The sequence below is a fragment of the Mobula hypostoma genome, chromosome 12 (assembly GCF_963921235.1).
Source record: "Mobula hypostoma chromosome 12, sMobHyp1.1, whole genome shotgun sequence".
NCBI classification, from domain to species: Eukaryota; Metazoa; Chordata; class Chondrichthyes; order Myliobatiformes; family Myliobatidae; genus Mobula; species Mobula hypostoma.
Genome location: NC_086108.1, coordinates 63,182,921 through 63,209,920, shown reverse-complemented (window position 1 = coordinate 63,209,920; position 27,000 = coordinate 63,182,921). Strand labels below are relative to the sequence as shown.

General features: G+C 41.1%; 1 protein-coding gene across 4 annotated transcripts in view; it reads right to left on the bottom strand.

The window, feature by feature from the left end:
- The window catches only part of LOC134355183 (uncharacterized), a 77,027-nt gene extending 52,284 nt beyond the window's left edge, over positions 1 to 24,743 (bottom strand). For 2 of the 4 annotated variants that reach the window (XM_063064970.1, XM_063064974.1), the window contains exons 1-4: positions 24,610 to 24,743; positions 17,673 to 17,722; positions 16,035 to 17,111; positions 3,963 to 4,172 (exon numbers count right to left, since the gene is read on the bottom strand). In XM_063064970.1, coding sequence (XP_062921040.1) covers positions 3,963 to 4,172; positions 16,035 to 17,111; positions 17,673 to 17,700 — 1,315 coding nt within the window. In that variant the 5' untranslated portion in view covers positions 17,701 to 17,722; positions 24,610 to 24,743. Of the gene's footprint in view, positions 1 to 3,962; positions 4,173 to 16,034; positions 17,112 to 17,672; positions 17,723 to 24,581 lie in introns of all 4 variants that reach the window. The other 2 variants (XM_063064971.1, XM_063064972.1) reach the window with 2 other exon arrangements.
- Between the last annotated feature and the right edge of the window lie 2,257 nt (positions 24,744 to 27,000).

Sequence of the window (27,000 nt, the reverse complement as noted above, 5' to 3'; positions counted from 1 at the left end):
TATTCTGTAAACTCGATTTTAAAGTTAAAACAAACATTTTCACTTAATTTTTGAAGTGCCCATTGCCCCACCCAAATAGGTGTTTTACTTGGTTATTTTTTTAATAATATCAGTTGTGATGCAGATTAGTGACCTAAAAAACCATATGGACATAGCCACTATGCTACTTATCGGAGGCTACAAGAAGATATCAAAGACAGGAACCAAGTAGGGCAGAAGATGACAAACCAAGTCAATTTGGAAAAGTGGAAAATGCATTCAAGGAATAGAGATATAGCAAGGAAATACACAAGAAGCAACTGGATGCTCTAAAGCACAGAGGAAACGATAAATCCTGGAGTACATGTCAAGATACCCCTAAAGGTAGAGAAACAGGTAGATAAGAAGCTTATGAAAGCATCTAGAAGACTTATCTTTAACAGATAAAGCCAAAAAAAGCAATGAGGTTACAGAGAAAGTTACAAAACTCTAGTTGGATCATAGCTAGAATATTGTTTCAATTATGTAAATAACAAATATGAAATGCCCGCTTCGCTGCCGCTGCTACTGTATGGTAACTGGAATCTCCGGAGCAGAAGGCCTCGAATCCTCGTCTTTGCTTGTTTCGGCGGCTGGGGCTAGGTCGAAGGCGCTCAGCAGAGGATGGCGCTCGGGAGGCTGTATCGGAGGGGCTGGTCGGAGGCTCGAAGTTTTCAGATGGACAGACTCAGTGTCGGCTGTGGTCAGCTGCTTCCAATGCATTGGCAGTTGTCGGTGCCTGGAGGTTTATGGCAGGGCGTTTCTCCCTTTTGCCGCCTGCTGTCGGGGACTCGGGAGTCGATCGGGACTTTTTTTACCGTGCCCATGGTCTATTCTTTATCAAATTATGGTATTGTTCTGCACTGCCGTAACTATATGTTATAATTATGTAGTTCTGTCAGTGTTAGTCTTTGGTTTGTCCTGTTTTCTGTGATCTGAGTGTTCTCATAATCTTAAAAAAAAATTACAGTATCAAAGAGAATCAGTAAGAGATCTCTGAGCAAATGAACAGAAAGGGCATTTTTAGTTAAAATGAAAGAAGATTGGTTGGCTGCTGTCCTTTATTTGGAATAGAGAATGTTAAGGGAGTTTCAATGAAAGTACATGAGAGTATGGGGTTGCAGATATGATGGATGAGAACAGCCTGCTTCATATACCAGTGAGATGAACAATCAAGAGTCATCAATTCGAGATAACCCAGAGAATTAAAGGACAATTGGGAAGAAAAATAATTCACCTAGAGGGTGAAAGAGTAATGGAGGCAGAAACTCTGAATACACACAGAAAGTAATTGGTTGAACACACAAACCAAAGAGTTAAAAACAAATAATCTGGAAATTTTTCAGCATATCACCAGTGCCTTTCAGTGTTCCGTAGATTTCAATGATTTTATTTATTTTTTATTTTATTGAGATACAGCATTTAATAGGCCCTTCTGACCCTTCCAGCCGCACTGCCCAGCAATCCCCCAGTTTAACCCTAGCCTAGTCACAGGACAATTTACAATGACCAATTACCCTACCAACCGGTGCATCTTTGGACTGTGGGAGGGAACCGGAGCACCCGGAGGAAACTGTCGTGGTCACGGAGAGAGCGTACAAACTCCTTACAGGCTGCATCATTAATTGAATTTAGGTCTCTGGTACCAGAAAGTATTGTGCTACCCACTACACTACCGCACACTGTCTGTCGCGTATTTCCTCACCATACCTCTATATGTTGAATGCATTTCTTACTCTTCCAAATTGAGTTCTTTTGTCATCTTTTGCCCTATTTACTTCCTGACTTTAATGTCTTCTTGCAGCCTGTGTTAAATAGAATCATATGATTTCTTAGGTCACTAATCAGTATCACAACTAATTTTTATTAAGGAAGTAATGTGAAAGGTATGGACATAGGAAACACAGGAGCACTTACAGGACTGCTTTGAATTGGTGGACTGGACTGTTTCCAGGGATTCATCTTCGAATCGGGATGAGCATGCCACAGTTACCACCAACTTGATTAAAACCTGTATGGATGAGTGTGTGTCTACGAAAATTTGCTGTTCCCAAACCAAAAGCTGTGCATGAACTAAGAGGTACATCATCTGCTGAGGGCTAGATCTGTGGCATTTAAGTCTGTGACCCAGGTCTGTACAAGAAAACCAAGTATGACTAGTGGAGAGCTATTTCCAGGGCAAAAAGACAATTCCAAGCGAGGCTGGAGGTGACATCAGATGTACATTAACTCTAGCAGGATTTGCAAGACATTACTTCCTACAAAGAGAAATACAGTAGCAGGAACTGCAGCGATACTTCACTGCCAGATTAGTTCAATGCCTTCTATGCCCGCTTTGAAAGGAAGAAAGGAAGAATATAAATACAGCTGTGAAGATTCCTGCTACACCCAGAGACTGTGTGATCTCTGTTTCAGAGGCAGATGTTAGGCTGTCTTTTGCTGGGGGGTGGGGGGGTGAATCCTCAGAAGGCAACAGGCCCCAATGAAGTATGAGTAAAGCTTCAAAAACCTGTTCTAACCAACTGGCTGAAGTATTCAAAGACTTTTTCAAAGATATTCAAAGAAAATCTGCAGATACTGGAAATCCAAACAACACACACACAAAACGCTGGCGGAACTCGGCAAGCCAGGCAGCATCTATGGAAAAGTGTACAGTCGATGTTTTGGACCAAGACCTGCTGAAGGGTCTCAATTTTATGTATGTTCCCTATCATGAAGCAAGGTGGTAGCTGCATCATGCTGTAGGGATGCATCACTGCAGCAGGCCCCGGACAGATTGTGAAGGTGGAGGATACAATGAATGCAGTAAAATACATGGAATTCTAGAGAAAAACCTGATGCAGTCTGCAAGAGAACTGCAACTTGGAAGAACTGCTGCCCATCCACCATCCACCAGCAAGACAGTGACCTCAAGCATAAAGCCAAAGCTATGCAGAGGTGGCTTATAAACAACAAAATTAATGTCCTGGAGTGGACAAGTCAGATTCCAGATCTCAACCCAATTGAGAATTTGTGGCTGGACTTGAAAAGGGCTGTTCACTCATGACCCCCATGCAATCTGACGGAGCTTGACCAGTTTTGTAAAGTAGAATGGGGAAAAATTGCAGTGTCCAGATGTATAAAGCTGATAGAGACCTATCCACACAGACTCAAGGCTATAATTGCTGCCAAAGGTGCAACTAGTAAATACTGACTTGGAAGAGGGTGAATCCTTATGCCATCAATTACTTTGTTGTATATTTGTAATTAAGTTCGATCACTTTGTCACAATCTGTTTTCACTTTGACATGAAAGTGTCTTTTTCCATTGAGCGGTGTCAAAAAAGCCAAATTAAATCCACTGTGATTCAATGTTGTAAAACAACAAAACATGAAAATTTCCAAGGGGTGAATACTTTTTATAGGCACTGCATATTATTTCTGTTTTGTACTATATTAATCTATTCATTATACTCATATACTTACTGTAATTTATTTATTTCTATATTATCATGCATTGCATTGAACTGCTGCTGCTAAATTAACAAACTTCACGACACGTGCTGGTGATAATAAACCTGATTCTGATTCTAACTAGGAAAGGTTAAAATGTGAAATAAGGCCCGTCAATTCCCCATAATGAAAACGATTCATGAGAAAACATGTCAAAGTTGCTGGTGAACGTAGCAGGCCAGGCAGCATCTCTAGGAAGAGGCGCAGTCGACGTTTCCTAGAGATGCTGCCTGGCCTGCTGCGTTCACCAGCAACTTTGATGTGTGTTGCTTGAATTTCCAGCATCTGCAGAATTCCTGTTGTTTTCATGAGAAAACATTTTTTTTTTTAAATACCTGACATTTGATCAGTAATTTATGAGTCAAATGCATTCCATGCAAGACATTTTTGCCTACAATCTGTAAACTGGAGTAATATTGCACTGTTAATGAGAGAACAGGAAGTTTCACTCACCTCCCATTACTTCAAGTGTTGCTGCAACTGCTGCCCATCCACCAGCACTGAAATACATTTGTGCATTTGACTGAATTCCAGGATCTAGTAGAACAGCTTCTTTCCCAATGAGGTTGTCTGTCAAAACTTCAACATCAGTTTCATTTGCTAATCGAGCATTGGAGAAGATCTCGTCCACGACATCAGGTTTCAAAACAGCATGCAAAAACTCTGGCAAAATAAAATTCAGGGATTCTACTCAGGCTTTTATAAACTACTGTGGTAAATGTATATATGACTAATCAAAGAATTTTCAAATAACACTACCAATTACAATAAACCCTAATTTCCAGAGTTTTGCAAATATGAGGACGTAACCCTCTGGCGTGCTATTGATGAAACTTATAAATTATTGCTTCTTTTGAAAATTAATAAATGAGGAAACACCTTGAGTGAACATTTCAATAACCTCTGGGGTATTTTCTTTGATTTGAAGAGTAAATTTTTAAGAGTGTCAGAAAAATACAACCCCACCCCAGCCAAGTATCCTGCCACTAGTATTAAATGTAACATGAATAGCCCAATCTGTATCTATGTAACTTACCACCTTGAAAGGATTCATGACAAATCTCCAGCAAATAAAAGCCTCATCGGCTTTAATAATCTCAGCTGCAAAGCAATCTCCAGGAATCAGCATGGAATAAATGGCACTCATAGCCTATCGGATCCACTGTTTCAAGAATGTGGCCTTCTGCGCATTAATACTCCCAAGGTCCTGGCCATTTATTTTGAAATATCCTACCAGAATTTGATGTCCGAAACTGCATTACCTCACATTTATCTGCATTAAATTCCAGCTACCACCATTCCACCCAACTTTCTTGCTGATCAATGTCTACTACATACTTAGACAATCTTCTTTGATATCTACAACTCCACAATTTTCTGCAGACTATATTAACTATATTAACTATACCACTTTCATTCTCATCCAAGTCATTTATATATTTAGAAACAATTGTCCCAGCACCAAGCCCTGCTCAACATCACTTGTTACAGGCTTCCAATCAGAAAAACACCCATACACCACAATGCTCTACCTATCACCAAGCCAATTTTGGATCTAGCTTGCGTCACTAGGGTTGCCAACTGTCTCGTATTAACCGGGACATCCCGTATATTGGGCTAAATTGGTTTGTCCCATACGGGACCGCCCTTGTCCCGTATTTCCCCCTCTAAGGTAGAGCGTTCCTATGAAACCTTTCGTGCCGAAATGGCGTAAAGTGAAGAAGCAATTACCATTAATTTATATGGGAAAAAATTTTGAGTACTCCCAGACCCAAAAAATAACCTACCAAATCATACCAAATAACACATAAAACCTAAAATAACACTAACATATAGTAAAAGCAGGAATGATATGATAAAATACACAGCCTATATAAAGTAGAAATAATGTATGGACAGTGTAGTTTCACTGAACAAAATCGCCAAAACTGATTTGTAGAAAAAAAATCAGCACGTACATGCATGCGCACACAGGTGCCCACGCAAGGCTTCATGGTCATGGTAGCCTTTCTCGGGGTAAACACAAGTGTCCCGTATTTGACTGCTACTTTTGTCCCTTATTTGGGAGTGAGAAAGTTGGCAAACCTATTGCTGACATACCATGAATCTCTTGTGGCTTAACCCCCTGGACCAGACTACCAAGTGCGACCTCATCAAAAACCTTGCCTAAGTCTATATAAACATATCTACCATGCCAACTTCATTAACTTTTTCCTTTCTTCCTCAGAAAGCTCAATGAGATCTGTGAGACATGATCTTTCCTGTGCAAAACTATGCTAACTCCTTCGATTCAGTTTCTAACTTTACAACTGAACATAAATCTTACCCCTGGGAATCTTCTCCAATAACTTCCCAAACACTAACCTAAGGCTCACTAGCTGTTCGTTTTCAGGTTTATCCTCCTGCTCTTTTTGAATAAAGGGACAATATAAGCTACCCAAAAGTCTTCTAATAACTTATCCATGATAATACAAACGAAGACGCAGAAGTGTCTGTCAAAGCCCCAGCAATCACTTCTTGTTTCCTTCAGCATCCTGGAACAGATTTCATCAGACCCTCAGGATTCATCCACCCTAATTGGCTCCAATATTTCTTACAATTCATACTTGCTGATGCACACATGTTCTGGAATATAAACATATCCCTCCCTTAACTCTCCAGCTTCCACTCCTTCTGCTTAATGAATACCAATGAGAACTGTTCATTACCTTGGCCATTTTGCCTGGCCCCACACAGAGATTACCTCTTTGGTCTCTGAGGAGACCTACTCTTTCCTTAGCTACCCTCTTATTTCTGATACATTTCTAAAAACTTCAAGGATTCTCTTAAATCTTTCATGCTCTATTTTTGCCCTCACAATTTCTTTCTTCTCCCCTATTTCTCCTATAGAACTCAAAGGATTCATTCAATGCCAATTTCCTGTACCTGATATACATTTCCTCCTTTTTCCTGAACAAACATTCAATACCCAAGGTTTCTTAAATTTACCATTATTGTGTCTTACACTCACAGGGACACATTGATTCTCAGTTCTTACTATCTTTCATTGAAGTACCTACCAGATGCTGGTTCCCCTCTAGCAGCAGACCCAATTCTTGCAAAGTACACAAAAGCTGGTGGTGTTATAAATAGCAAGAAAGGCTGTACAAGCCTACAACAGGATAAATGCCAAAGCACTGGCAGATGGAATTTAATCCCAACAAGTGCAAGACAGTCAAACAGGGGTAAGACATATACAGTATATGATAAGAACATAAGATATAGGAGCAGAAGTAGGCTATTCAGCCCATTAAGTCTGCTCCACCATTCAATCATGGGCTGATCCAATTCTTCCAGTCATCCCCACATACCCTTTGATGCCCTGGCTAATCAAGAACCTATGACTAATACACCCAATGACTTGGCCTCCACAGCTGCTCGTGGCAACAAATTCCACAGATTTACTACCCTGACTAAAGTAATTTCTCCACATCTCAGTTCTAAAAGAACGCCCTTCAATCCTGAAGTCGTGCCCCCTTGTCCTAGAATCCCCTACCATATCTAATCTGTTCAGGCCTTTAACAATTGAATATGATAGGGAAATAAGAAATGTTGATGAACGAAGAGAGACCTGGGGTCCAAATAGTTCCCCGAAAGTGGTAACAGAGGTGGATGGCATGCTCACCTTTGTGTCCAGGCATAAAATATACAAGTGGGGTTGTTACTTTGCAACTTCGCAAGTCACTTGTAAGACAGCACTGAAGAGAATAGTGTTCAGTTCTAGTCGACATCATTGCACTGGAAACAATACATAGACTTTCATTATGGAGAGAGACTGGATAAGCTGGGTTTATTTTTCTGACGACCAGAGATCTAGAAGGTGAGCTGATAGAAGTATATAAAATTATGAGAGGCACAGGTAGGGCAGATATTCAAGGTCTCTTTTCCCAAGGTAGGAATATCAAAAGCAATAGAGCTTTTTTTTTAAGGTGAAAAGTAAGAGATGCAAAGGGAATTTTTTTCTCCCCCAAAAAGAGTGATTGATGTCTGGAACACACTATCAGGGAAGTTCTATTTTAACTTCATCAGTCCACAGGACTTGTTTCCAAAATGCATCAGGCTTATTTAGATGTTCCTTTGAACCCTTTCAATAGAACTTCTTGGCTGCAATGAGCAAAGGTATGTTTGGAGAAAAAAGGGTGCAGAATTTCATGAAAAGAACCCCTCTCCAACTGTTAAGCACGGGGGTGGATCAATCATGTTTTGGGCTTGTGTTGCAGCCAGTGACACGGGGAGTATTTACTGGTAGAGGAAAGAATGAATTCAATTAAATACCAGCAAATTCTGGAAGCAAACATCACACCGTCTGTAAAAAAGCTGAAGATGAAAAGAGGATGGCTTCTACAACAGGATAATGATCCTAAACGTACCTCAAAATCCACAATGGACTACCTCAAGATGCGCCAGCTGAAGGTTTTGCCATGGCCCTCACAGTCTCCTGACCTAAACATCATTGAGAATCTGTGGATAGACCTCAAAAGAGCAGTGCATGCAAGACGGCCCAAGAATCTGACAGAACTATAAGCTTTTTGCTTTTTTTTTGTAATTTATTTTTTATTGAATTTCATCATCAAACAAACATTTCCATAAGAGGTATTTCAGATACTGTACATATATATCATATAATCATATTTGTCACAAATCTCCACATAATATTTATCTGAGGTATACACTTATAGAAAGTAGAGGAAAGAAAGAAGAATCGAAAGAAGAAAACTATGTACAGAGTAGGGAGTGATTTTTTTTTACAACATATTCATTGACTTGTGAGAATAAAATCAGGCCTATGAGATGTTATGTAGTTAAACCATTTTTTCCAGTGTGAATAAAATTGTTCCAACTTATTATTAACAGATGCTGTTATCTTCTCCATTTTGTAAATGTCCATTGTAATTTCCATCCATACATTTAAAGTTGGGGCTCTCCTGAGATAACCATTTCCTGGTAAGGGTCCTTTTACCAGCCGTCAGCAGTACATTCATTAAATACTTATCTCTTTTCCACCATTCTTGAGGTATATACCCAAAATATATGGTCTTACTCTCTAATGTATTGAGCTAATGGTTCCAGATATAATGCGAAGAGTAGCGGTGACCATGCACAACTCTGTCTCGTGCCCCTTTCTGGGGTAAAACTATTAGATAAATATCCATTGATTTTAATCCTGGCAGTAGGACTGTCGTATAGTGCCTGTATAGTTTTAATAATTGTGTCATGTCAACCAAATCTATGTAAAACTCTGTAAAGAAAATTCTAATTAACTGAATCAAATACCTTTTCAGCGTCCACGCTTATCACTATTGCTTCAACTTCATTTTTAAAATATGATCCATAATGTGAAGTGTCCTTCGTATATGGTCTTGTGTTTGGCATTGTTGTATAAAATCTATCTAATCATTATGTATCAGTGTGGGTAGAAACTCTTCTAATCCTTTGGCCATGATGGAAGTAAATATTCTATAATCCACATTAAGAACAGATATTGGTCTAAATGACCCGCATTCCATTTTATCCTTGCCTTCTTTCAGTATAGCTGAGATTATCGCCTCCTTCCAGCTGGGTGGCATTTGCGCCTTTCTTAGGGTCCAGTTCAATGTGGAGAGTAAAACAGGAATTAACTCACTTCTAAACTCTTTATACCACTCTGCCGTATATCCATCTGAACCTGGTGACTTGCTTAATTTAAGCCTACTAATTGCAGTTTTTAGTTCAGCTTCAGTTATGTCAGCAGTCATCATTCTATTTTGTTCTTTGCTTAAAGAGGGCAACTCTAAAGAATTCAGGAAGGTCAATTTGGGTTACGCTTCCCCCTGGAACTTTGGAATATAGAGTTTTGTAAAACATTTCAAAAGCTTCTTGAATTTCACTTAGCTTATTTTTTATCATTTTTGTTCTTGGATCCCTTATTCTATGAATTGTATTTTCTGCTATCTTTTTTTCAGTTTCCACACCAGTATTTTCAGAGATTTAGATCCACTTTCAGTGTCTCTACTTCAGAAACATCAAATTTTTTCTAATTTCTTGCGTAGCCAAGTTATAAATTTCATTCCTAATTTTTTAAATTTCCTCTAGTGTATCCTGTGCCAAACTCAATTTGTGTTTTTTTTCTAGTTCCTTCAGCTTATTTGGTAATTCCTCTAATGTTCTATTCCTTATTTTTTTCTATATGAAGATATCGCTATAATTTTCCCTCTTAAGACAGCCTTCAGAGTATCCCATAGAATGGGAGGTAAAACCTCTCCATTATCATTGAATTCTAAGTAAAGACCAATTTCTTTTTTAATTTGTTCCTTAAAATAGGGTCGTTCAGTAGACTTGAATTTAGTTTCCAAATAGTATGTAGGTCAAAATCAACAGATAAAAATATAGGTGTATGGTCACTTACATCTATTGTCCCAATTCCACAGGTGATTATTTTGTCTCTATCTTTTCCAAATGTTATGAAATTGTCTATTCTTGTATATACGGAATGGGCAGCAGAATAATGAGTGTAATCCCTTCTGCCGGGGAAAAGGTCCCTCCATATATCAATTAGACCAACATCCTCAAAATGAATGTTAACTTTTTTTTATGTAAGGACTTTGTTTCATAAGTTTTTCTGTCGGAAGAGTCTAACTTTGGTTGTAATTGTAAATTTAAGTCTCCCCCACATATCAGGAGACCTTCTGTTTCGTTACCATAATATTAGTAATTTTCTGGAAGAAACTAATATCATTTCCTGGGGTGCATATATATTCAATAAAGTAATTGGATTTCCATTTATATTCCCCCTTACCAGAATATATCTGCCCTCCTTATCTCCCATTTCGACTACTTTTTCAAAATTTAGCTTACTTGAGATGAGAATAGCAACTCCTCTTCTATGTCCTGATTTATATGAGGAGAAAAACAAATTAGTGAAGCCCATTCTCTTTAATTTTCCATGCTCATTATCACTTAAGTGAGTTTCCTGTAAATATACTACAGGGGCTTGTTCTTTTTTCATTTTTGATAGAATTTTACTGCGCTTGACTGGATTCAACAGCCCATTAACATTAAAAGAAATGAATTTTACTTTGTCCTTAGCCATGTGTATTTATCTGTTAGTATATCATTGAAATTTGCAGAATATAACTTAATCGATCTACTCCCTGAACAAGTAAGAGCCAAGAAATACAAATAATTAAAAAAAAGTTAACAAAGGTGTGATTCCAAGGCTGGGATCTCTAGATGACCCTGGATTGGGTTAGAAGAAAAGTCTAGCCATGGGGGATAGCCCCTCCAACCTGTGGGTTGAGGGACCCTGTTGCAGTACCTATAAAATTTTAAAAAACTATGTCCATTACACAGAAATGATTTCCCTGTGTATTCCTCCCATATATATATTCTCATTTAGGTGGGGAAAAAGGAATGAATAAATGAATTTTAAAAAGTTGAGTAATATAAAATCCACATTATAACACGTATTTCTCGAGATAGGTATATCACCGTCTATTTTTGCTTCCGTTTAGTTTATCAGCACTTTTGAAGTTAGCCAAACCTTACGGCTCTTCTGGAGGAGGTGAGGGCTGCCCTCAGAGAACTGACAGTCTCTTCCTAATATCCTTCTCTTGTCCTGCTCCCGTCCCCTGCTTTCTAGGTTCTCTTACTATTTCCCAAGCAGCTCGGAACAACTGCTCAGCCAGACTTTCCCTTGGTTTGACCACGCTAATGGACAGTCCTCGGTTGTTCATGTCTGTAGTCGCCTCCTCCACCGTCTGGTACAGTCGCATCCCTTCTTGGTAAAATACCCTCAGTTTAGCAGAGTACAAGGTTTGGAATTTAATCTTTTTTTGCTTTAATATTCGTTTCGCTTCGGAATATTCCTTCCGTTTCTATAGGACCGCTGGGGGGTAATCATGATCGAAGTATATTAACTTCCTGTTCCAAAAAACCCTCTTCTTACCCCAGGCCCTTCGTAGAATCTCTGCCTTGTTCTTGAATCGAAAGAATTTAAGTACTATTGAGCGTGGTTTACTTTATCTGTCTCCGGAAGGCCGCTGGACAAGCGAACAATGCGCCCTCTCAATTTCAATCTCCATAGTCTGGGGAAAATCTCCAGCGCTTCCCACAGCAGCTTGTCTACAAAGTCCATCATCGACAATCCCTCCGCTCCTTCAGGAACATTATAAATCCTGATATTTTTCCGTCGAGATCTTCCCTCCTGGTCAAGCAATTTACTTTCCTATTGATTTAGTATTTTTATCATCTTACTTAGTATCTGTTCCACATTTTGCCCACGATCATCCACCTTCTCAATTCGAGTCTCTAAAAAACTGCTACTTTCCGATTGACGTTGGCGAGCTCTGACTTTATATCTTTGAGTTGCTGCTTTATATCTCTTTAGACTTCCCTTATCTCTTCCAGAATCCTTATCATATTTGCTGCTTTGCCTGCATGAGGCCCATCGTCAGCTTCGTCGCCACGCGCACATGTAGGAGAGCCGCGAGCTGTACCTCTCTCTTCCATAGGCTCCGCAGTGATGCTTTTTTTATCTCCATTCTTGCCCCCTTATCAATTCAGATATTTTCGAAAGATCTTATACGATGGATTAACGGGGTAAAATATGCATTTTTCCGGAGGAGCTGTTGATTTAAGCTGCCATTCTGAACGATGATGTCACCGGAACCCCACTAGAAGCCTTTTTCAAGGAAGAGTGGGCAGAAATCCCCCAAACAGGAATTGAAGGACTCTTAGCTGGCTACAAAAAGCATTTACAAGCTGTGGTACTTGCCAAAGGGGGTGTTACTAAGGACTGCCATGCAGGGTGCCCAAACCTTTGCTTCTGGCCCTTTTCCTTTTTTATTACCGTATTTTGAAACTGTAAAAGATGGAAATAAAAAAGATTTCTGGCTCAAAATATTAAAGAAATGTGTCATCTTTAACTTTATGCCTTTTGGAAATCAGTTCATCTTTTATTTGCTTAGCTATTCACAGCAACAGAAATTTTGATCAGAGCTGCCCAAACTTTTGCATGCCACTGTACATCTTGGTCAGCATGGGTTGAAGGGCCTTTTCCTCGCTGTACAACTCTATGACTCTCAATGCTCTGCAATCCCACAAGGCCCATTATAATTCACCTATTAAGACTGGATATGTGCATGTGTAATGATGTGAAATTTTTATTCCAGCTGTAGCCCAAATTCTTCAGAGCACAATCAATGTTACATGAAAAAGAGAAAAAAGTATCATCTTTACTGACACTATAACAGATAATTAGCAGCCCAATATCCAAGTTACTTCAATAACAGCAACTTTGACAAATAGTGAGGAAACCGACCCCTAAGCTAGTTCAGCCAATAACTGAAATTTTGGTCTAGGTTTTTTGTAAAATGTAACTTATGAGGTAATGTCGTCTTGAATATACCATATGAATTTATCTCATATTGAATATATTTCTGATTATAATGCTAATATAAAAGCATTCCTAGTGACAGAAAAGCAAATCCAAAGCAGTTAATTTATATGTTATTTTCTTTTTCAACAAAGACTTTGCCAAATATAGTATAGTTATTTTATCATCTCCCACACTTTCATGGATCTCATTACATCAGGAGATCTCTCTTCAACAGCCTCTTACCTGATAATGTCCCAATCCCATTATTCTCACTTCTACCTCTTATCTAATATCCACAAGGAGGATTGTCATGGTAGTAGGACCATTGTTTCTGTCTGCTCTTGCCCCACCAAACTTACCTCCTCATACCTTGACTCCATCCTGTCTCCCCGTGTCCAAAGCAGTCCCACCTACATCTGTGACACCTCACATGTCCTTCACTCGCCCCCGCCCCCTCATCATTTTTACAACACACTTTAATTCCCCCATAAAGAGGGTTTCATTCCTGACTATAACATACTAGTACTAGATCTAGTACTAGATAATGAACCGGGTCAGATCACAGATCTCTCAGTGGGTGAGTGTCTGGGGGACAGTGACCACCGCTCCCTGGCCTTCAGCAATATCATGGAAAAGGATAGAATCAGAGAGGACAGGAAAATTTTTAATTGGGGAAGGGCAAATTATGAGGCTTTAAGGCTAAAACTTGCCGGTGTGAATTGGGATGATGTTTTTGCAGGGAAATGTACTATGGACATGTGGTCGATGTTTAGAGATCTCTTGCAGGATGTTAGGGATAAATCTGTTCCGGTGAGGAAGATAAAGAATGGTAGGGTGAGGAAGATAAAGAATGGTAGGGTGAAGGAACCATGGGTGACGTGGAAAATCTAGTCTGGTGGAAGAAGGCAGCATACATGAGGTTCAGGAAGCAAGGATCAGATGGGTCTATTGAGGAATATAGGGAAGAAAGAAGGAGCTGAGAAGAGCAAGAAGGGGGCATGAGAAGGCCTTGGCAAGTAGGGTAAAGGAAAACCCCAAGTATGTGAAGAAAAAAAGAATGACAGGAGTGAAGGTAGGACCAATTAGAGATAAAAGTGGGAAGATGTGCCTGGAGGCTGTGGAAGTGAGCGAGGTCCTCAATGAATACTTCTCTTCGGTATTTACCAATGAGAGGGAACTTGATGATGGTGAGGACAATATGAGTGAGGTTGACGTTCTGGAGCATGTTGATATTAAGGGAGAAGAGGTGTTAGAGTTGTTAAAATACATTAGGACGGATAAGCCCCTGGGGCCTGACGGAATCTTCCCCAGGCTGCTCCACGAGGCGAGGGAGGAGATTGCTGAGCCTCTGGCTAGGATCTTTATGTCCTCGTTGCCCACGGGAATGGTACCAGAGGATTGGAGGGAGGCAAATGTTGTCCCCTTGTCCAAAAAAGGTAGTAGAGATGGCCCGGGTAATTATAGACCAGTGAGCCTTATGTCTGTGGTGGGAAAGCTGTTGGAAAAGATTCTTAGAGATAGGACTCTGGGCATTTAGAGAATCATTGTCTGATCAGGGACAGTCAGCATGGCTTTGTGAAGGGCAGATCGTGTCTAACAAACCTGATAGTGTTCTTTGGGGAGGTGACCAGGCATATAGATGAGGGTAGTGCAGTGGATGTGATCTATATGGATTTTAGTAAGGCATTTGACAAGGTTCCACATGGTAGGCTTATTCAGAAAGTCAGAAGGCATGGGATCCAGGGAAGTTTGGCCAGGTGGATTCAAAATTGGCTTGCCTGTAGAAGGCAGAGGGTCGTAGTGGAAGGAGTACATTCAGATTCGAGGATTGTGACTAGTGGTGTCCCACAAGGATCTGTTCTGGGACCACTACTTTTTGTGATTTTTATTAACGACCTGGATGTTGGGGTAGAAGGGTGGGTTGGCAAGTTCGCAGACGCCACAAAGGTTGGTGGTGCTGTAGATAGGGTAGAGGATTGTCAAAGATTGCAGAGAGACATTGATAGAATGCAGAAGTGGGCTGAGAAGTGGCAGATGGAGTTCAACCCAGAGAAGTGTGAGGTGGTACGCTTTGGAAGGACAAACTCCAAGGCAGAGTACAAAGTAAATGGCAGGATACTTGGTAGTGTGGAGGAGCAGAGTGATCTGGGGGTACATGTCCATAGATCCCTGCAAGTTGCCTCACAGGTGGATAGGGTAGTTAAGAAACCCTATGGGGTGTTAGCTTTCATAAGTCGAGGGATAGAGTTTAAGAGTCGCAATGTAATGATGCAGCTCTATAAAACACAAACACGAGGAATTCTGCAGATGCTGGGAATTCAAGCAACACACATCAAAGTTGCTGGTGAACGCAGCAGGCCAGGCAGCATCTCTAGGAAGAGGTACAGTTGACGTTTCAGGCCGAGACCCTTCGAAGGGTCTCGGCCCGAAACGTCGACTGTACCTCTTCCTAGAGATGCTGCCTGGCCTGCTGCATTCACCAGCAACTTTGATGTGTGTTGCAGCTCTATAAAACTCTGGTTAGGCCACACTTGGAGTACTGTGTCCAGTTCTGGTTGCCTCACTATAGGAAGGATGTGGAGGCATTGGAAAGGGTACAGAGGAGATTTACCAGGATGCTGCCTGGTTTAGAGAGTATGCATTATGATCAGAGATTAAGGGAGCTAGGGCTTTAGTCTTTGGAGAGAAGGAGGACGAGAGGAGACATGATAGAGGTGTACAAGATAATAAGAGGAATAGATAGAGTGGATAGCCAGCACCTCTTCCCCAGGGCACCACTGCTCAATACAAGAGGACATGGCTTAAGGTAAGGGGTGGGAAGTTCAAGGGGGATATTAGAGGAAGGTTTTTTACTCAGAGAGTGGTTGGTGCGTGGAATGCACTGCCTGAGTCATTGGTGGAGGCAGATACACTAGTGAAGTTTAAGAGACTACTAGACAGGTATATGGAGGAATTCAAGGTGGGGGCTTATATGGGAAGCAGGGTTTGAGGGTCGGCACAACATTGCGGGCCAAAGGGCCTGTACTGTGCTGTACTATTCTATGTTCTATGTCTATACAGTACAGTTTATGATCATGTATTTCCACTTCTCCGGAAACAGTGCAAAGTTACAAAAAGAAAAACACACTTACCTACTACGCCCTCCTGCCCAAATACTGGACTGTCGCACTGCAATTCAGGTTCATGAACATCAGAATTTATACGACTATGGGTTAAAGAACGACCATATTCAGAATCTAACAGCGGCCCCATATTTGCACCACTCTGATCCTGATTTGTCGGCTTAGCTGACCCAATAGAGTAATGCCCTGCTGATACGTCTGTTGGCTTCATGGTGCTCTCCACTAAACAAGATCCTCTGGAAACTGGATGAGGGGAGTGGTGCTCTGAAACATGAACTTTGCTGCTATTACAGTGAGATATTAGTGATGGATCAGAGCACTGGTCTTCAGTAAATGAAGAAGATCGTTTTCTGCAGCCATTTGATGGACTGCATGTGTCAGTTGAAGATAGGTAATGTCCGGAAGATTGCCCTGCAGCCAAGGAACTATTGCTCACATGATATTTCTTCAGCTCTTGATTTTGACTTCTATTTTCATCTTTGATATCACAGTGCTTAGTAAAATCTGCGGTATCTTCTCTTTCAGTTTTTATATGCACAATTTCAGCTCCATTATCAGTTGATGTGTTACCAATTGTAGCACTGACACCTAATTTTCCTCTGTCACTAGCAACTGCTGTTTCTCTCCACGAATGATGGGTCGAAAGTACTTGTGAAACTGGTGCTCCATTCTGAGCTGCCTTAACATTGGTTGGTAGAAAAGATTTGGAAGAGCCATCAGATGAATCCGGTTCTTTGGCTAAATCATTGTTGTTAGTTTTAATTCTATGTGCCTTTCGGATTTGTCCAGGTATTACCAAATCATCTTCCAAATATTTAGATTTTACAGGCAGCTGACCTCTGGATTTCTCTTGATCACATGGTAACTGACACACACCTCCAGTCCACCAGTGGTAAGAATGACCAGCTTCACACTCCCACAAAATCGCCAGGACTCCATTTTGTTGTTCTTCAATAATCTCTCTCCAAATTGGGGTAAATGTGCACTGATTGCCATGACAGTGTGACCAAATTACTAACAGTTCAAGGTGTTCACGTGTCAAATGAAACACCGAATTGGAATGGCTTTCTTTGTGGAATGTATAATCTGGGGAAAAAATTAGCTTGATCAAAATTAATGTAACTATTTACTTGAGCTTATAATATACTTACTATTAAAGTCATAGAGTTATACAGCATGGAAACAGGCCCAATTCATCATGTAAAGAAGTTGCCTACTTTAGCTAGTTTTATGTCCCAATACCCATTTTCTATCCATGTACATGTTAAAATACTATTTAAATATTTTAACTGCACCCACTTCTGTCTCTGGCAGTTCAGTCCATATACAAAACACTGAATGTGTAGAAAAACTTGCACCTTCAAGTCCCCTTGAAATCTTACCCCTCTCAGCTTATGCCTTTCCTTCTCCTAGGAAAAAGACTGTGACCATTCACCTTACCTATGCCCCTTGTGATGTTATTCACATATACAGGGTCACCCCTCAGCCTGCAGTGCTTCAGAGAAAATAGCCCAGCCTATACAGCCTGTCTTTATAACTGAAACCCTCAGTCTTGATAACACCTTTATGAATCTTTCTACACCCTTTCCAACTTAATATCATACGCTCTATAGATATGCAACCAGAACTGTACACAATTTAACTCACCTTTAGCTTTGACTTCCATATTCTCCATGTTAAGTTCACTTGCGTATTATCTGCAACAAATTGAAACATAAGGCTGAAGTAGAAACTACATATCAAATAAAAATCAACTCACTCCAGAAAAACATCCAAACATAATAATCATTTCTACATCCACCTCTATACTACCATCTGACTTTTGTCACGTGCTGCTGCAAAACTTATTTATACCCCTACTCATTTCTAGTTTTAACTATCTTAAAACCTACCTGACGGATCCGTCAATCCTCCAGAAAGTACACTACATCCATTTTACTGTCCATATTTTTCAGCAGCATAAACCCATCCTTCCTTATGCAAAGAGCTAAATTAGCTCAGGACATTAACCCCTCCAATTTAAAACTCTGCCCTTCATGCTTACATGACTATAACTTGTTATCTTTAACCTTATAATCTTTTGAGAACTCTGCTTGCTTCTGTCATTGAGTAATGCAGATGGAAACAGGCCCTTTGACCCAACTGGTCTTTGCCAACCACAGCATCCTCCACTCTAGTCCAAGTTGCCTGCTTTCGGCCCATAACCTTCCAAGTCCCAGTGCCCAAGAATGGCAAAGGTTAAAAAACCTGGTGGATACAGTCCAGTCCAACACAGACAAAGCTCTCTCCACCACTGAGCACACCTACAAGAAGCACTGCCACAAGAAAGCAGATCTATGATCAAGGACCCCAGCCCTCCCTACCCAGGCTATGCTCTTTTCTCGCTGCTGCATTAGGAAGGAGGTACAGGAGCCTTAGGTTCCAGTTCACCAGGTTCAGGAACAGTTATTACACTCCTGAACCAGAGTGGATAACTTCACTCACCTCAGCACTGAACTGATTCCATAACTCACTTCTGCATCTCTCCAGTTTGACAATATCTTTCCTGTAACAGGGTGACCAAAACTGTTCACAGTGCAGCCTCACCAACAACTTATATACTGTAACTGCAACATAATGTCACTGCTCTGATTGAACTACCTTCTTCAATACCTGTTTACTTGCACAGCCATTCAACGCACTGTGCATTTGTACTCCCAGGTCCCTCTATTCCAAAACACATCAATGCACAGCCACTTACAAGTCTTGCTAATGGCTACAATGTTATAATTCCACATGTTGATCCATGGCCAAAGCTCACCCGCCTTTCCTACAATACTCCTTGCACTGAAATATACATAGGCCAGAACATTAATCAAACCATGCAAGACCTTTTGATTCCTGACTTTGTACGTAGGTTTAACAACATCTTTCTCCACAACCTCTCTGCTAACTGTTCTGGCACTCTGGTTTCCATCCCCCTGCAACTCTAGTTTATCCCACCAATGTGACACAAGCAAACCTTCCTACTGGGGTATTCATCCTCCATCCATTTCAAGTGCAAACTGTCCATTCTGTACAGGTCCCATCTTCTCTAAAAGAGAGCCCAATGATCCAAAAATCTAATGCCCTCCCTCCCGCACCAATTCCTTAGCCATATGTTAAATTGTATGCTATTCCTATTTCTGGCCTCTCGCATGTGGCACGGGTAGTGATCCTGAGATGACAACTCTGGAGATCCTGTCCTTTAACTTAGCACCTAACAACTTGAACTCACTTTGCAGGACCTCATCATTATTCCTACCCATGGCATTGGTGCCGATGTGGACCACAACCTCTGGCTGCTCACCCACCCACTTAAGAATGCTGTGGACTCAATCCGAGATGTTCCTGACCCTGGCACCCAGGAGGCAAAAAAACATCCAGAAATCTCATCTCATCCACAGAACCTTAGTTCTGTTCCCCTAATCGACAGATCCCCCATCTCTGCAGCCTGGCTCTTCTCTCCCCGATTCCCTTCTAAGCCAGAGGCAGACAGCGTGAGAAACCTCAGTGCTGTGGCTTCCCTCCCAACAGTATCCAAAGCAGTATACCTGTTGTTCAAGGGAACAGCCATAAGGTACCCTGCACTAGCTGTCTATCCCCATTCCCTCTCCTGATGGTCACCCAGTTACCTGTGTCCATAAGACATAGGAGCAGAACTAGGCCATTCAGCCTATCAAGTCTGCTCCGCCAGTCCATTATGGCTGATCCTAGATCCCATTCAACCCATTTATAGCATATTTATTTGATGCCCTGACTAATCAGGAAACTATCAACTTCCGCTTTAAATATACCCACAGACTTGGCCTCCACGACAGTCTGTAGCAGATAATTCCACAGATTCACCACTCTCTGGCTTAAAAAAATTCCTCCTTACCTCTGTTCTAAAAGGTCGCCCCTCAGCTTTGAGGCTGTGCCCTCTAGTTCTGGTTACCCCATCACAGGAAACATTTTCTCCTCATCATCCTCATGAACCTCTCTGGATTCTCTCTAATGACAACACATCCTTTCTGAGATATGGGGCCCAAAACTGATGACAATACTAGGTGTCCTGCACCTTGGATGTAACTACCTCCCCATATGTCCTGTCTATCAACCACCCAGCCTCCCAAATATCCAGAGTTCATCCAGTTCCAGCTCTAACTCCTTAACATGATCTGTTCAAAGTTGCAGTTGGATACGCTTTTTGCTGATATTGTTGTCAGGGACACTGGAGTCCCTGCCTTCCAACATCCCACAAGAGAAGCATTCCACTATCCTGCCTGGCATCCCCATTGCTCTAAATGTACAATAAGAAATAATAATAAATAATGAAAAAAATCTACCTATTGCCTACCCCTCTCTGAAGCTTCAATGATCCAAAGCCTCAACTCCCCTCTCCAACACTGCCCACTCACACAATGGCTGGTCCACTTCATCCTAACTAATTATGTGCCAAATTTCATGATATATGCCGGTGTTAATAAATCTGATTCTGAATTATTTGTAATCCAATGTCTCCCTAAGAACTGTGGCATGCAAAATGTGCTGACTGCTCCTACTAACTTTTTTGTAAAAGATTATTCAAACCTCAATATCACTCATCAACCAGGGTTCCCTGAACTTGATCTGTCTCCTTTTCACCTTAACAGGAACATGCTACCCCTGCATTCTTGATATGATTGTTTTAAGAGCCTCCAATTTGCCGACTATTCCTTTCCCTTTAAATAGTCACCCAGTCAACCCCAGTTAGAACCAGCTGTACACTCCCAAAGTTGGTCCAGCTCAGGATTTTAACTTGTGGATCTATCTTATCTTTTTCTATAATTATTTTAAAACTACAGTGCACTACCAAAATTCTTTGTACCATCAATAATGCTTTCAAAAACAGCCTGTCTTGGTCCATCCATGTAGATGCCATAGCCAAGAAAGAAGGCCTCTACTTCCTCAGGAGGCTAAAGAAATACGGCATGTCACAATAGAAGCTTACCAACTTTTATTGAAAGCATCCTATCTGGATGTATCACAGCTAGGTATGGCAACTGCTCTGTGCATGTCTAAAAAGTATATAGCTCGACACATCATGGAAACCAGCTTCCCCTCAGTGGACTGTCTACACTTCTCACGGCCTCAGTAAAACGGTCACTCACCCTGGACATTCTCTCTTCTGCCCATCGTGCAGAAGATACAAAAGCCTAAAAGCACATATCACCAGGCTCAAATAGTGCTTACACCTCATTGTTAGAAGATTACTAAATGGTTCCTGGTACAATTACATACATTCTTGATCTCACTATCTACCTCGTTATGTCTACTTGCACTGCACTTTTTCTGTGGCTGTTGCACATTATCCTGCATTCTATTATTGTTTTACCTCGATGCACTGTGTAATAAACTATCTATGGGAACAGTAGTGAAGACAAATTTTTCACTGCACCTCGACTTATGTGACAATGATAAATCAATTCCAAATTCCAATCATCCATACTCAAAACAACAGGACACCTTTCCACCTATCCCTTCCTAAAGTGTGATCTCTGACCAAACTTGTAGTCAATTCCACGTTGATTTTGTCTGGTTATATTTTTATAAAAGTAGCATGTGAGCATTTACACATTGAAGCTGCAACATAAAATGAAATTTGCTGTTAATGTAATCAAGCAAATTATACTAGAATTGTCAGGAAAACTGAGGAACGGCAAGCTATTTTCAACCTACATCTGCATATTCTTTCCAAATTAGCAGATATAAAATGGAAATGAATTCATGAAATACATGCAAATTGATTTTCTAGATTAATATGTCACTCAACAAGGCAAAAAAGCCACCTTGAACAAAGTATTGTGCACTGAGAAGAAGTAATTACACATTGTATATCTGGAACCTTTAGGAGAGAGTGACACAACTGGAGAATTGTTTACAATAAAGCTGATACTAATGTAGATGAATCCAAAACCAAAGTCTCAAATGTAAACAAAGTAAACTACAAAAGTATGATGTGTAAAATGATTATGGTAGAATGGGTACATAAAAATAATGACAGTAGATAAGAAATGTTTTTTTTTTAAATGACATAATGGTAAGTTTTAGGCACATAAAATCAAAAAGTAATCTGCAGCATTATGGTTCAGCCATGCTGGCAAAATGAACTGTATACTTGATCTTTATTCCAATAGTATTGGAATTCTCTATATGCGGAGGCAGAGTCAACAAATCTAGTCAAAGAAGTAACAAATATCTAACTACAATGGAGCCAAAAGTCTGGATCAGAATTCAAGAATGTTGGCCCAGACCAAGATCAGTGAAGCTGTGATCTAACTGGGTGGTGGAACAGTCTTAAGGGGTCAATTACACAACATCTGATCCTGTTCTTTATGTTCTGATGTTAAAAGAAAAAGGCTAAAAAAGGTAATTGACAACAGGGAAATAAGGAAATAATGAGATTGTGCAAAGTCAACATGAATTTATGAAACTGATATAATCTTTTTTGAATGTGTTTGAATATAACAAGAAGGCCCACCAGCACCTTTAGTTCCTGAGAAAACTAAAAAAATTTGGCCTATCCCCTAAAACCCTCACTAATTTTTATAGATGCACCGTAGAAAGCATTCTTCTAGGGTGCATCACAACCTGGTATGGAAATTGTCCTGTCCAAGACTGAAAGAAGCTGCAGAAAATCGTGAACACGGCGCAGCACATCACACAAACCAATCTTCCGTCCTTGGAATCACTTAACACCGCACGCTGTCGGAGCAGTGCTGCCAGGATAATCAAGGACATGCCCTACCCAGTCAACACACCTTTCGTCCCTCTTCCCTCTGGGAGAAGGTTCAGGAGCTTGAAGACTCATATGGCCAGATTTGGGAACAGCTTCTTTCCAACTGTGATAAGACTGCTGAACGGATCCTGACCTGGATCTGGGCCGTAACCTACAAATATCCGGACCTGCCTCTGTTTTTTTTTTTGCACTACCTTACTTCCTATTTTTCTATTTATAATTTATAATTTAAATGTTTAATATTTACTAATTTTTGCTATTTTTAATATTTAATATTTGTAATCCAGGGAGCAGGAAGCGCAGAATCGCTGTGATGATTCTACATTTTAGTATCAATTGTTTGGTGACAATAAAGTATGAAGTATATTTTTAAGTCATCATTAATTGAATTAATGGAGGGAAACTAGTGTAAGTGTTGTACTAGGAGTTTCTGAAAGTTTCCTATGTCACCCAAGATTAAGGATCAGCACATAGATACTATTACAAGGAAGGCTTGCCAGCACCTTTACTTTCTTAGGTGAAGGAGATTCAGCTTATCATGAACATTCTAACAAACATCCACACACGTACTGTTGAAAGTATCCGGACTGGTTACATCATGATCTGGTTTAACAATTGCACAGAAATCCAAGAAGCTGCAGAGAATAGTCAACTCAGTCCAATGCACAAGCCTCCCCACCATTGGTAGTATCAACTCGAGGCACTCCCTCAAGAAATTAACATCCATCCAAGCCATGCCATCTTCTCACAACTGCCATCAAGCAGGAGGTACAGAAATCTGAAGGCCCACACCACCATGCCCAAGAACAACTATTTTTTCTTCAACCATTTAATTCCTGAACAACCTAGCACAACCCTAATCACAACCACACTATGACCACTTTGATCACTTTGCACTGAAACAGGCTTTGCTTCTTCTGGTAAAAATTGGTTATAGTTTCTGTTTATTTTGGGAATGCCTGTGATGCTGCCTCAATTAAGTTTCTTTTCTATTGCACCTATGCAACACATCTTTGTAAATTTGACAATAAACTCAATTTTATTCCAACTTTTCCAACAGCCAGCAGTAATCTTTGAAATTTACAAAGTTCAGTGGGTTTCAGGTTGGCATTTCCACTGGCTGGATGTCTAAAACCAAAGTTCCAGTATCAAAATAAGGATCAAGTCATTTATACTCGTTTCTAAAGGCAAAACAGCAAACTTCCTCGCTTTCAGCAAGGATTTAATCAGACTCTTGCCAACAATTCCAAAATATAAGAATGGAGTTTTTAGGCAATGAGTGATATCATGTGTAACAATCTCAGTGATATCTTACACTACCGTTCTGAAAATCAAATGAATTTTTGAATTGTGTAATAAAATGGTTTTATAAACACGCAGCAAAGTTTATTGGATGGATAACTGAACTATGCAACCCAATCATATTAGCAGTGAGATGACTCAAGTAAACTTGTCTGGAACTGTCCCGTGCAGAAAAAGAAACCCGATATTAGGGTACTTCATTGTGCATCTACCCCCACAAGTTGTATTTTGGAAGCACAAAACGTTCAATGGTATGATGCTGTATTATGGGAATAAGCTGTCATTGAGACAGAGGGCGGAGATGCTCCACGGACCGAGCAGCTGCTGAATCGGCGTGGCCCCTGATGTTGGCCACGCTGAACATCTGGGGCATGTGCCGGTTTGCTCCACCCGCAGTGGTTCCCCTTCGCTCTGACGGCAACAGCCGCCCAGTGAGGGTAAGGGGGCGGCGTTTCCCACCACTGCTTTCTCCGCACCTGGGACTCCAGGCAATGGGCATCTTACCCGGAGACCGAAGACTCTTGAGGGCCGGCAGGCCTGCCTACCGGTGTTACGGGAGGAAGTGAAGACACAGCTCCCAGTTCTATTTGCGTCCCGTTGCCCCCGAGCCGCTAGAAGATGGAGGCGGCGGCCAGCGCGACTACAGTGCCTCAGCACGGCCAAACCTCGAGCGACTCTCAGCAAACGCAACATTCAAAACACAGGTCCCCCCCTTCCATCCAGCTTCCCCAAACATTTAGGCTCTAAAGTTTAGAGTCTAACCTTAAACCGAGCGGCGAGAAAATACCGTAGAAAGTGATTTAAAAATAAAGCTCTAACCCAACGGCGTCGACCTGCAGCATTTAAATGTTACTTTACCAGACGACGAATGTTTAGTCTCTACTTTCTTTCATTATAAATAAATGCAGGAATAGGTCAATCTGGCCCTCAAGCATATTCAATAAAATCGTGGCTAATCGAAATATGCCGCCCATTACCCAACGCTACTCTTCCACTCTCTCTCAACTCCCTTGTAAATAAAACGTTTGTAAATAACCTGAATAAACTGCCTTCTAGGGCTCTCTGGGAGGAAGAACCTCAAAGACTCATGACCCTCGAAGAACCAATTACCACATTCTTGACTTAATAGGCAATCTCTTATTCTGCTCTTTGTGAATTTTACAAATGACTTGGATGAGAAAGTGGAAGGGTGGGTTAGTAAATTTGCAAATGGCATGAAGATCGGCAGTGTTGAAGATGGTGAGGGTAGCCATAGATTACAGCGAGATATTGATAGGATGCAGAACTGGTTTGAGAAGGGCACATGGAGCCCAATCTGGAAAAGTGGCAAGTAAATCACTTTGGAGGATCAAGAAATTGAAGGCAGGCAATTGAATTGAATTGTCTTTATTACTTACATCCTTCAAATACATGAGGAGTAAAAATCTTTACGTTACATCTCCATTCAAATGTGCAATGTGCAATCATAGTAATTTATAATAAATACTATATATAACAGGACAGTCAATATAAAATAGATATACAGTTGTGTCAGCATGAGTTAATCAGTCTGATGGCCTGGTGAAAGAAGCTGTCCCAGAGTCTGTTGGTCCTGGCTTTTATGCTGCGGTACTGCTTCCCAGATGGTAGCAGATGGAATAATTTATGGTTGGGGTGACTGGGGTCTCCCATGATCCTTCGGGCCCTTTTTACAAACCTGTCTTTGTAAATGTCCTGAATAGTGGGAAGTTCACATCTCCCGATGAGCCAGGCTGCCTGCACCACTCTCTGCAGAGTCCTGCGATTGCGGGAAGTACAGTTCCCATATCAGGCAGCGATGCAGCCAGTCCGGATGCTCTCAATCATTCCCCTATAGAAAGTTCTTAGAATCTGGGGGCCCATACCAAATTTCTTCAACCATCTGAGGCGAAAGAGGTGCTGTTGTGCCTTTTTCACCACACAGCCGATCTGTACAGACCACATGAGGTCCTCGGTGATGTTTATGCCGAGGAACCTAAAGCTGTTTGCCCTCTCAACCGCAGATCCATTGATGTCAATAGGGGTTAGACTGTTTCCATTCCTCCTGTAGTCCACAACCAGTTCCTTTGTTTTTGCGACATTGAGGGAGAGGTTGTTTTCTTGACACCACTGTGTCAGGGTGATGGCTTCCTCTCTGTAAACTGCCTCACTATTATTTGAGATTTGGCCGATCAGTGTAGTGTTGTCAGCAAATTTAATTAGCAGATTGGAGCTGTGGGTGGCGACACAGTCATGGGTATACAGAGTCAAAGAGGGGGCTTAGTATACCGCCCTGAGGGGCACCTGTGTTAAGGGTCAGAGGGGCAGAGGTGAGGGAGCCCACTCTTACAACCTGCTGGCGATCTGACAGGAAGTCCAGGATCCAGCTACACAAGGCAGGGTGAAGGCCGAGTTCTCTGAGCTTCTTGTCGAGCCTGTAGAGAATTAAAGTGAACCATGCAGAAAACTGCACAAAAATCATGCTGAACCTCTCTGTCACACAGAGTTTGCAGATTTTCCATGGCAAATTGCAGGCACAGACATTTTCAAGCTGAAAGGAGACAAATGCCTTCTCACTGTGGATTACTACTCATGGAATGTTGAGGTGACAAGCTGTCCTCTACATCCTTTTAACATCGTAAATCAGAGAGTTGTTTGTTATGTCTTCCCTCTTGATGTGAAATGGAGACAACTCTTTTTCCCTTATTAGGGAGAGAGAGAGTCTATGGTTTGTCGAATTACTGGGTGAACGAGTAGTCTTTGGGGTGCTGCAAGTCTGTGTCTTTATTGACGCTTTGCTGCACATTTGAATGCTCAGTGGAGGGCACCAATGCTTTTTTGCTGGTGTGGGAGAGGTCGTTGCCTTGCTACTGCTTGTGCATGGGAGGGGGAGCTGGG